Genomic DNA, 11938 nt, shown 5'->3' with positions numbered 1-11938 from the left:
CCCTGTGCCTCCTTCCCAAGGGGCGTCCGCCCGACCCGGGGCGGGGGGGGGGGGGGGTGACCGGAGGGAGGCCGACGGGGCGGCAAGACAAAATGTCTCCTCCCTAGCGAGCCCGCGCCAACCCAGCGGGCGCCCGAGGGGGGGGGAGGCAACCCCCCGAGTTTCCTGTGGGGGTGACACCGAGCAAAGCCCCCGCCGGAGGGGTCTCGCCACGCTTTTTCAAGGCGGTGCCCGAGACCCCAGGACCTGAAGGCGGGAGCCGCCCTCTCCCGCGCCGTGGCGGGGCCGGAGGCCCTCCCGCGCCTGACCTTCAGCTGTCTTTGGACCCGGAGCCGCGCGGCCCGCCCTGCGGCCGGGGACTCGAGTGGCTCCCAGTGACACGGCGCCGCGGGGAGGGCCGGGGCCCCGGCCGCCCCGCCGACGCGCCCCGGAGCAGCGTCCACGGGGGCACCGGGGACCGGTTCCGGCTCCGACCCCCGACCCCGCCGCTCCCCTTTGGACATCCGCCCCTCGGGAACTAGTGACACTTAAATAAAAAATCAGTAAACAAGTGGGAGGAGAGCCCGTGGTACCCGCCGGCCGCCCCGGGGCTGGCGGGGGGCGGGGAGCCGGCGCGGAGGGCCGCCGGGCGGGGTGGAGGGCGGAGCCGATCCCGCAGGTCCCCCTCCCCCACCCCCGATCCCGACGCCGGGGATCCGCGGCTGCGAGCAGGCCCTCGTCACTCGCCCAGCCCGGCGCGGCGTCACGACCGAGGCGGCCGGAAGCCCCGGCGGGGCGGGGCGGGCGCGGGCGCGGGCGGCGGTGACTCAGCCGCGAGGCCCGGGGGCGGGCGCGGGGACGTGGAGGCCCGCGCGCCGAGTCCGGGGGGAGGAGGGGCGGGGCGGCCGGGCCCGCGGGGGTTAAGTGGGCGTGGCCCGGCCCCGCCCCCCCCGGGCCGCGGCGCCCGGCGGTATTTATAGCGGCGGAGCCGGCGCGCCGCCGCGTCTCCCCGCGCAGCGCCATGGAGCGGCCGGCGCCCCTGGCCGTGCTCCCCTTCTCGGACCCCGCGCACGCCCTGAGCCTGCTGCGCGGGCTGAGCCAGCTCCGCGCCGAGCGCAAGTTCCTGGACGTGACGCTGGAGGCGGCGGGCGGGCGCGACTTCCCGGCCCACCGCGCCGTGCTGGCGGCCGCCAGCCCCTACTTCCGCGCCATGTTCGCCGGGCAGCTGCGCGAGAGCCGCGCGGAGCGGGTGCGCCTGCACGGCGTGCCGCCCGACATGCTGCAGCTGCTGCTGGACTTCAGCTACACCGGCCGCGTGGCGGTGAGCGGCGACAACGCCGAGCCGCTGCTGCGCGCCGCCGACCTGCTGCAGTTCCCGGCCGTCAAGGAGGCGTGCGGCGCCTTCCTGCAGCAGCAGCTCGACCTGGCCAACTGCCTGGACATGCAGGACTTCGCCGAGGCCTTCAGCTGCGCGGGGCTGGCCAGCGCGGCGCAGCGCTTCATCCTGCGCCACGTGGGCGAGCTGGGCGCCGAGCAGCTGGAGCGGCTGCCGCTGGCGCGCCTGCTGCGCTACCTGCGCGACGACGGGCTCTGCGTGCCCAAGGAGGAGGCGGCCTACCAGCTGGCGCTGCGCTGGGTGCGCGCCGACCCGCCGCGCCGCGCCGCGCACTGGCCGCAGCTGCTCGAGGCCGTGCGCCTGCCCTTCGTGCGCCGCTTCTACCTGCTGGCGCACGTCGAGGCCGAGCCGCTGGTGGCGCGCTGCCCGCCCTGCCTGCGCCTGCTCCGCGAGGCGCGCGACTTCCAGGCCGCGCGCTTCGACCGCCACGACCGCGGGCCCTGCCCCCGCATGCGCCCGCGCCCCTCCACCGGCCTCGCCGAGATCCTCGTGCTCGTGGGCGGCTGCGACCAGGACTGCGACGAGCTGGTCACCGTCGACTGCTACAACCCGCAGACGGGACAGTGGCGCTACCTGGCCGAGTTCCCCGACCACCTGGGCGGCGGCTACAGCATCGTGGCGCTGGGCAACGACATCTACGTGACAGGTGGGTGCGGCGGGGGGGGGGGGGTTCCCCCATCCCCACCCCCTGGCTAGGGCTCCCGGGGCCGCTCACCGCCTGGGCAGGCGACACCCCCCCGGAACCCGAGAGCCCAGGGCCGCGGCGCCGAGTCCAGGCTGGGCCCGTGGCGTAGCCACTGCGTTCCTGCGCCTGCGGTTACTTGTGACCCCTAAACATGTGTTATGGTTATCAAGGTGGCGCCCAGGGGCGCCGCCATCTCCTCCTCAGTCGGGCAAGGCGCATACCTATTTGGGGGTGGGGGGGACAATGCCCCCCTTCCTTCCCCAGCTCCCTCCCACCCTGCGGTCACTCTGCACCCACAAGAAGGCCCCCTGGTGTGCGCGGGTACAAGTAGCTGCTTGTGGGTCGGCGGGCCCCGGGCGTCCGGCCGTGCCAGCTCCCAGCCCGGGAGCTGCCTCCCCTTCGGAGCCTTCGCCATGCACAATGGGAGCTTTCTTCCTCGCCCTGGGCCTCGCGGGGCCGAGTCAGAGGCCGACGCCGGGTGGGGCGGCCTTCTCCCGGGCCGCACACCCATCCCCTCCTCCTCCCCGCCGCGCCAGGGCATCGCCCCACTGACTCAGTGGTGGTTGGGTCACCCGTGTGACCAGGTTCCTTGCGCGGTGCGCCCGGGCCGGGCCTGGCGCCGTGGGTCACGTGCTGAGCCGAGGCTGCGACTGTAAACATGGTCACATGTGGAGAGATTTTCTTCCAGTTACTTGGCCCAAACCCCAAAACCCTGCCGAGTCATGGTGGGCGGGCCCCAGCCTGCACGGTGCTGGGCTTCTCCCGCATTTTTCACCGTGGATGGAACCCTGTTCAAACCGGAGGGAGGCTGCGGACCGGGTGGGGCGAGCCGGGGCGGGCTCCGACTGCTATATAAGGGAAGAACCTACTGGGGCTGGTCGCTGCCTCTGCGGGGCAGGAAAGCGAGTGGCTGTGCCGGCCTGGCAAGGGACAGAAAGCCCACCTGGAGCCGTTCCCCAGCGAGCTGATGGGGCTCTGAGCTGATAAGGGGGGTCCTGTCCCTCCCGCCTCCGCTCAGCCCCTGCAGCTCTGCTGTCAGCACTCTGCTACGGTCGGTCCAGCCCTTCATCTAGCCTGAGGCTGTCCCTGTGTGTGTGTCCCCCCCCCACCACCACTCTATCTCCGTCCCTCCTGAGGTCTAGCTGGTGGTTTGGAGCAGCAATCTCCTTCCCAGAACTGGCCAGACCTGCCTGGCCTTCCCAACAACCTTTCATAAATGTCACAGCTGAGCGGCTAATCCTGTGGGTTTAGGCAGGGCTGTGTCATTCCATTCAGCTGCCGGTAGGGAATTTCCAGGGGCCCAGGAAGCCCCATTGAGCCGCCTTTGTGGCTGCTCCCCAAGGAAGGAATGGGACCAGCTCAGCTCTGTAAGCTCTTTGTCTTCTCTGCCTCTGAAAGCTCAGCTCAGCCCTGTGGTGCCAGGGGAGGAAGCCAGGGGTGAGCGGCCCCCATTCCTGGAGTTCCTTCACGGTGGGGGCAGGTGTCTCATGTCCTCAGTGGACCTGGTTTAATCCTATTGTTGATGAAAACAGCCGTTTTTAGTCCCCTTTTATTGACATAAAATGCAGGCAGGTTTGTGGCACTTGACTTTAATCTCAAGTTATGTGCTAGAGATGGGAGGATAATTGTCATCCCAGCAGCTGGATTTTAATGTCAGGCCCTTCCTGGTCAAAACCTTGAGACCTTACCTAAAAATTAAAAGCAGGGGCAGGGAGGGGTTGACTCAAGTGGTAGCGCAAAGGCCCTGAGTTCAAATCCTAGAACTCTACCTACTACTCCCCCCTCCAGAAAATGTAGACGATGTACATCATATGAACATTAATTTTTTCCCCAAATGAAACGTGCCCTGCTGGGTGCCCATGGCTCAGGCCTGTAATCCCAGCTACTCCGGAAGCTGGGATCTGAGGATCAAGGTTTCAAGCCAGCAGAAAAATCCCAGACTCTCATCTCCAGCTAGTCAGCAAGAAGCCGGAAGTGGAGGTATTATGCCTTGCGTGACAGCGCTAGTCTTGGGCCAAAAAGCTAGAGCAGGAGACCCTGAATTGAAGCCCAGTACCAGCACAGGAAGAAAAAAGAAACATACCAGAGTCAAGACTAGAACCGAAAAGGTGCCCGGTAGCTTGATTTTCTGTGAGGTCTCTCTCCTTGTAGTCTACCTGATCAGATCCACTCCTGGACTCCATCTCCCCTGCCTCCTCAACGTAGTTCCTGCTGAGCCTCCCGCAGCCGGGGTCCCCCTCATCCTGTCCCGGCCCAGCCTTGGGTAACCGGCACACAAGCAGCTTAGCAGGTGATAGACTGCCAGGAGAGCCGACCCTGAGGCGCGAGGCTGTGGTACAGTCCAGGTGTTTGACAGTGTCCCGAGTTGGTGCTTGTGCCCCAGGGCCTTGGTTTGACAGCAGAGGGTTGGTGGTGGCCCTGCCCGGGGAAGTGGTTGGCATGCACACAGCCTCAGTCTCGAGATGACGTTTCTGGCCTGGGCCTTGGAAAAGAGAACAGGTGTTGGGTGACACCTGCTGAGGGTAGCCTCTCCCGGCCTCCAGAGGCCCGCCCAGATGTTCCGGGAGGCACGGGTGGGTGACTCACCCCGCGCAGGCTGACCTTTCTGCCTGCTGTTCGTCCCGGCAGGTGGGTCGGACGGCTCCCGGCTCTACGACTGCGTGTGGAGGTACAACTCCAGCGTGAACGAGTGGACGGAGGTGGCCCCCATGCTGAAGGCCCGGGAGTACCACAGCTCCTCCGTGCTGGACGGGCTGCTGTACGTGGTGGCCGCCGACAGCACGGAGCGCTACGACCACACCGCTGACTCCTGGGAGGCTCTGCAGCCCATGACCTACCCCATGGACAACTGCTCCACCACCGCCTGCCGCGGCCGGCTCTACGCCATCGGCTCGCTGGCCGGCAAGGAGACCATGGTGATGCAGTGCTACCACCCGGACACCGACCTGTGGTCGCTGGTGGACTGCGGCCAGCTCCCACCCTGGTCCTTCGCGCCCAAGACTGTGACTCTGAACGGACTGATGTACTTCGTCAGGTGAGTGTCCGGGTGCCCGGTGCGCCCCGAGCTGAGGCCGCTGACCCCACAGGGGGAGGAACGGTGGGAGAAGCTGCATCTCTGACTCCAGGGAACTTGTTCTGCAGCCTTCCAGGTTTTCTTAGTCCAGCCACCCCCGCGGGCACTGTTACGGCTGTCACAAGAGGCCTCAGCGCGGCCTCGGCAGACGTGTATGTGTGTGTCTCTCCCACTGGCCCGGAAAGCCTGTCCGGTCTCAGCTGGTCCCCTCCTTGGTGATGGGCATGCAGGAGGGGGCCAACAGCTCCTCTGGAAATGCCCGTGTTCTTAGGTTTGCTGTTTCCCTGGGTCTGTGCCTGGCTGGAACTGTGGGCCAGGAAGGAAGGCCCGCTGTGGCTCGAGTGGCAGAGCACTGGCTCTGAGCAAGCAAGCTCAAGGACAGCAGATGCCGGGAGCGGTGGCTCACGCCCCTAATCCTAGCTACTCAGGAGGCTGAGATCTGAGGATGGCGGTTTGAAGTCAGCCCAGGCAGAAAAAGTCCAAGAGACTCTAATCTCTTCATTAACCACCAGACACTGGAAGTACAGCTGTGGCCCAAAGTGGTGGGGCACTCGCTTTGAGCTCAGGGACAACGCCCAGGCCCTGAATTCAAGCCCCAGGACCACTGCCAACAACAACACAAAGTACAAAGCTGGGTGCCAGTAGCTCGGGCCTGTAACCGGAGCTACAAAGCTGGAAGTGGAGCTGTGGCTCAGGGGTTAAAGTGCTCGAGGGGTAGCTTTGAGTGAAAAAGCTAAGGAACAGTGAGTCCCCAGGCTCTGAGTTCAAGCTTCAGTACTGGTATACAAAGTCCCAATCCCGCCCCTTCCACCCCTTTAGTGTGGGCCCCCAAACTGTCGGGCTTGTCTGAGCAGCACTGACCTTTCCACATCCCCTAAAACACAAAGTTCCTCCTCAAGATGGGCAGGGAAAGGAGCAGAGGGGTCAGTCAGGGAAGGGAACAGAGGGGTCACTCCCCCCCACAAGTAGCTGGAAGCCGGAGCCTGGAACCTCAGCCAGCTCTGGCCAGTTACAAAACCACCTGGCTCTCCCTGGCTCCCCTCCCCCAGGTGTCTTCCAGGAGGGCTGGGGTGACTATAAATACAACTTCAACCCCTCAGCAGTGGCTGCAGGCCCAGGACCCGTGACAACGGCCTCCTTGACCCCTGGTCCCAGAGCACAGTGTTCCCGGGGGCCGCCCCGGACCCTGCACCTCCTGCCTCCTCCCGGGGTGCAGTTGCGGAGGAGCCTCTGGCCGACGCGGGCACCTTCCTGCAGGCTGTTTGCTTTGGTTACCTGGAGAGGCGGCAGGAGGCAGCTTCCGGCCTTCCAGGTCCACAGGAATTTGTGGAAAAGGAGGGAGGGATCGTCTTACTGGAAATGGTGCAAGGAGTCTAGGAGAGACCTAAGGTCCTCGACTCTTCATGAGCCATGTCACCTCCTGCCTGGAATGACACCTATCTGGACAGTTCTTGTTTGGGGTTTGTCCCCTGGGGAGGCAGCCAGTGCCCCAGCACCTCCTCCGTCCTTTGTGGTCCGTGAAGGAGACTGTTGCCCTGGGCTCCGTCTTGGTCCTGAGAGAAGGTGGCTCCTAGAAGGGATACAGCCACCCTGTAGAGCAACGCCGAGGGAGCCGGCCCTGCCCCTTCCCGCTGGGGCGCTCGCTCTCGATGAGAAAGGGAGGGATGGGAACAGGCTAGCAGGTCCCCCTATTTAATGACTGTCATAAGGGTTCTCAGGGAGGAACCGGAAGTGAACAGAACATCACAAGTCACGACACAAGCATCTGTGCATCTGCGTTGCCCTTCTGTGTAGGGACTGACAGTGGTGGTGCCTCTGTTCTTGCTGCGGACACCTTCTGGTCCACGCAGCCTTAAGTGTGTGCTGTGCGGTCCTCTTGCCGCCCCGCGGTGGTCACTGCAGCACGCCGCTGTTTCCTGCGTGTGATGGAGTAGGCAGGGTGTCCCTCTGGTGACGCCAGGGTAGAAGGCTTTTCTGATCTCTTCTTCCTGTTACTTCACTTAGCTTGCTGGTTTCTGAGGACTCAGAAGTGAACGGGGCAAGGTTTGACACACAGTGACTTTTTTTTTTGCCAGTCCTGGGCCTTGGACTCAGGGCCTGAGCACTGTCCCTGGCTTCCTTTTGCTCAAGGCTAGCACTCCGCCACTTGAGCCACAGCGCCGCTTCTGGCCGTTTTTCTGTATATGTGGTGCTGGGGAATCGAACCTAGGGCCTCGTGTATCCGAGGCAGGCACTCTTGCCACTAGGCTATATCCCCAGCCCACAGTGACTTTTTTTTAATCTTATTTATTTTTCCAATCCTCGGGCTTGAACTCAGGGCCTGAGCACTGTTCCTGGCTTCCTTTTGCTCAAGGCTAGCACTCTACCACTTGAGCCACAGCGCCACTTCTGGCTTCTTCTGTATGTGTGGTGCTAAGAAATTGAACCCAGGGCTTCATGCATGCGAGGCAAGTGCTCCACCGCTAAGCCAGCCACCTTCCCAGCCCCCACTTTTTATTTTTGTCGGTTGTGGGGCTTGAACTCAAGGCCTGGGTGCTGTCCCTGGGCTCTTCTGCTCAAGGCTAAGCACTCTACCGCGTCGAGCCACGGCTGCTCCTCTTGAGGTTCTCTGGTGGTGGGTTGGAAGTAGGAGTCATGGGCTCTGCAGCCCAGTCTGGCTTTGGCCCATGATCCTCACTAACCTCGCCTCCTGAGGAGCTGGGATGACCGGCGTGAGCCACCGGCTCCCATAGAGACTCTGAGGGAGGTGGCCAGGGGTGGTCCAGGGCCTGTAGAGCAGGAGGCTTGGCCTGGCCACCTGCAAAGCCTTTCGTGCTAGAGTGGCTTAAAGTTGGAATCGAGAGGAGGAAGCACCCGCGGTGGGAAGAGATGCAGTCAGTACCTCTCAGACCCGAAGAAACCGGCGTGGCCACGTTGTTCCAGGCAGTAGTGGGCTTCAGCAAGGGGCTGCAAGCATTCACGGCTGTGACCCTCAGGCCTGGAACGGCCCCTAAGGCCCTAGGGAGCTGCCGCATGACCTCAGGAAGCTCCCGGCAGCCAGAGTTGGCGGCACTTATCTGTAGTTCCTGCACTGAAGAGGCTGAAGCAGTGGGATCACAAGTTCCAGGCCAGCCTGGGCCAAATGAGACCTTGTTTCCCAAAAAAAAACCCCAACCATTCTCCAGGTTAGGTGAGGTTGCAGACTCTCCTCATACCAAGCTGCTTACTTGCTTTCGCCCCGTGTCCTCCGCCTCCTTCCCTGCTCAGGGACGATTCCGCTGAGGTGGACGTGTACAACCCCACGAAGAACGAATGGGACAAGATCCCGTCTATGAATCAGGTACGTGGACAGCTGCGCCCGCGTGCCCCGAGGTTCCCAACCAGCGCGTCGGGGTGGGGAGGGCGGGGCAGGCAGTGAGCCCCCTCCGGCCTTTGCTAGGGAGGCGTGCTGAGACCCAGACCTGCAGTAAGGCCTCAGGCCTACGTCCTTTGGTTCATTACCCATTGGGCACCAGCTCTGCATCGCAGAGCAAAGGGAGGGGAGGGGAGATACATCCTTGCTGCTCAGGAGGCTGAGGTCTGAGGATCGGGGTTCAAAGCCAGCCTGGGCAGAAATGTCCCTCATTGGAGGCCTTCTCCAGTTCACTAACAAAAATGCCTGACTGGAGGTGTAGCTCAAGTGGGAGAGTGCCAGTAGGGAACAAGCCAGCCAGGCGAGAGGACGGGCCTTGATTCAAGCCCTGGAGTCAATAAGCTCGTATGCCCTCCACCATCCTCCCCACGAGACAGCCACGGCAGGGGGGGTGTCCAGTAAAGGTACTCATGTATTTACTTTGTGATGGTCCTAGGGCATGCATTCCAGGCCTGGGCTCTGTCCAGCAGCTTTTTTGCAGGGTGGGGACTGTGGGAAGATGCAGGGGAGCACTGGGGACGGCTTCTACCAAAGGAAGGACCGACCCCTTGCCAGGCCCAGACGTACGCACTTCCCCCACCCCCCGACCTTTTTCCTAGTTGGGTATTGGGTGCAAGAAGTGCCTTGAGGGCTGGGAATATGGCCTAGTGGCAAAAGTGCTTGCCTCGTATACATGAAGCCCTGAGTTTGATTCCCCAGCACCACATGTATAGAAAAAGCCGGAAGTGGCGCTGTGGCTCAAGTGGTAGAGTGCTAGCCTTGAGCAAAAAGAAGCCAGGGACAGTGCTCAGGCCCTGAGTCCAAGGCCCAGGACTGGCCAAAAAAAAAAAAACAAAAAACAAAAAGAAGTGCCTTGAAAGTTGGTGTGTCTGGGAAGTGACCAGGCGTCCCCCGTAGAGGGCTTAGCCTCGCTACGCCTCAGCAGAGAAGGGGGTGAGGGGAGCTGGGGCTGCCCCGTGCTGACCTGTCCTCTCCTCCCTCCTTGCCCTCAGGTGCACGTAGGGGGCAGCCTGGCCGTGCTGGGCGGGAAACTCTACGTCTCCGGGGGATACGACAACACGTTTGAACTCTCGGACGTGGTAGAGGCGTATGACCCAGAGACCCGGGCCTGGAGCGTGGTGGGGCGGCTCCCGGAACCCACCTTCTGGCACGGCAGCGTCAGCATCTTCCGACAGTTCATGCCACAGACGCCGGTGGGTGGGCGTGGCTTCGAGCTGGACGGGGGCAGCCGTGACGTGGACGCAGGCCGACAGCGGCCGCTGCACAACCCCGATGAGCTGCACTAGCCCCGGCCTGGCCAAGGGAGGGCCTGGATGACGGGGACCCAGCCCCGTGTGGGGCCCAGGACTGCCGACATGACCGGGTGCGGCCCAGGCTCTAGGGTGCCGTGTGAGCTCCAGCATCCGTCTGCCGGGCTGCTGTGCCATCCGAGCCCGCGTCACCGCGGGCCCACGCTGTTTGTGAAGGCCTCCCTCTCCCTTGGTCAAGAAGAGCTGCTTCCCCACGGCCCCGCGGCTCTGGCTCCCAGAGGTCTGTTGCCACCCCTGGGCCTGCCTGCCCCCGCCTGGAGCGGAGGGCAAGGCTCCTCCGGGGCGTAAGGGATCAGGCGGATGGCGGATGGCGGAGGGAAGCCCAGCTCCACGTCCAGCGCTGCGCGTTCCGAGGCCAGCTCCCCTGGCAGAGGAGCGGCTGCCTGCCTAGCATCTCACCCCGCCAGGATCCGAGGATCCGACGAGGCGGGCTTCCTCGAGGTGTGAAGGCAGAGTGCGCTTCATCCAGAGGACGCAGCCATGGCACACGCTGGCTACTCCCCGCCTCCCACCGGCCGGTAGAGCGGCCAGCGATGTGCAGTGTGCGTCGTCACGGCGGGGTTGGAACCCCTCGCTGGGAGGCCTGCAGTTGAAGTTGTGGACCCTGTAAGGAGGTGGGGAGTCGAGGCAGGGACAGGACTTGGTCTGGTTTTCAGATCCCTGCAGTGCCCTCGCCAGAGCTCTCTGCCCAGTGGGGAAATTCTTTCCTTTTCCTAGAGACCCAGCCGGTACAGGCGAGGTCGCCCTAGAAGCCTCCCGGCCTTGCCGGGCGCCCGGCGGGGCTGCTGAGCAGCGGGGCTGCCCGGTGCTGTGTTCTGCGCCATGCGCAGCAGGTGGCGCCATCGTGGGACGAGGGGGGCGGCCCTGTCTTCTTTGGATTCCTGGCCAAGTGGACCCCCAAGCGCGTTCACCCGCCCCCCCCCCCCAGCCCGTGGCTGCTACCCGGCTTTGTGCGGGTCTGCTGAGGGCGCAGAGGGTGTGGGTGCCCCGTGGGTTTGCCTCCCCTCCCGTGGCCGGGCCGGGCCCTGAGCCTGTCACACGGCTCGGAACCAGAGGTGTGCACTGGCCCGTCCGCCGGTCACACAGCAGCCAGGTTGTCGGACAGACCGGGGGAGTCTTGCGAGTCCAGCTTTACCATGATGGCAGCCCGTGGTCGCGTAGGGGCCTGTGCAGAAGGGACAGCCTGGAGTCTGCATCCCTCTCTGCCCAGGCTACCACCAGGACCGTCCCCCACACAGCAGGACTCCCCGGCTGGGGGCCTGGCCCCGATTCTGGGGTCGGCTTCCCTGTCGCTACCACGCACTGGCGTCGGCACCGACCTCGGAGCCGGTGCTGAGGGGGTTTTCAGGTGACCTGCACGGAACCTTTACCTGCCGAGGTAAATTATGAAAATCCAGTAACGAGTATTTAATGCCTTTCTGCGAGGCTCTCTGTATTTATGACTCCAGAGACTGGTGTCAGGAAGGCACTCCCCCTGTGACCGCCACAAGGGGGCAGGCGTGTGGATTGGTTTTGGTCTGTTCTGTAGGCTCACGTGCCCAGTGTCCTGTCTCAGGGCGTTAGGATGCCTTCGATACTTTTTGAAATAAAAACATTTCCTACACTTTGGCGTCGGTGCCCTCCTGCTGCTGCTGTCTTCCAGGAATCTTTGGGCCGAGGCCAGTGTTGGAGGAAACAGCCGGAATGGAAGCCCTAGAATCTGAGAGGTGTTCCGGCCCTCGCCCATGTCCGTTCAGCACAGGGTGTGAAGCAGAAAGGGAGGGCAATGCTGAGGAGTGGTCTCAAAGCTCGTTTCTGCTCCTGTGCAGTGCAGAGCAGTGGAGCGGTGCCTGCTCTTAGAGCCCCGCCAGCAGGTGGGAGGCACAGGCGAGCCGTCCTGAGGACATCCCCGAGGCCCGGAAAATTCTCTAGTGTCTTATTACCAGTGAGCCTTCTCAATCTTCATGAGCGCGTTACCGACTCCATTACAGGTGGAGGTGAAGTAGTAACTCGCTCATAAATGGAGGTGGGAAGGAGTCACGATCTTCACTAGCTCGCATGCGCCCTACCTCCGTCACTGCAGGCCCAGTCGGTGCCCTCCTCCGGGACGGGTCCCCGTGAGCAC

At 63.5% G+C, this 11938-nt stretch overlaps 1 protein-coding gene across 1 annotated transcript; it reads left to right on the top strand.

Annotated features, from left to right (window-relative positions):
* The first annotated feature begins 969 nt into the window (after window positions 1-969).
* Klhl21 (kelch like family member 21) lies at window positions 970-11435 on the top strand. Its single transcript, XM_048350154.1, has 4 exons — window positions 970-2021; window positions 4689-5094; window positions 8380-8452; window positions 9517-11435. Exons 1-4 carry the CDS (start codon window positions 1001-1003, stop codon window positions 9808-9810), a joined length of 1794 nt encoding a protein of 597 aa, XP_048206111.1. The 5' UTR covers window positions 970-1000; the 3' UTR covers window positions 9811-11435.
* Window positions 11436-11938: the final 503 nt, after the last annotated feature.

The sequence above is a fragment of the Perognathus longimembris genome, chromosome 7 (assembly GCF_023159225.1).
Source record: "Perognathus longimembris pacificus isolate PPM17 chromosome 7, ASM2315922v1, whole genome shotgun sequence".
NCBI classification, from domain to species: domain Eukaryota; kingdom Metazoa; phylum Chordata; class Mammalia; order Rodentia; family Heteromyidae; genus Perognathus; species Perognathus longimembris.
The sequence above is the reverse complement of the archived record's forward strand: the minus strand, read 5'-3'. Positions and strand labels throughout refer to the sequence as shown.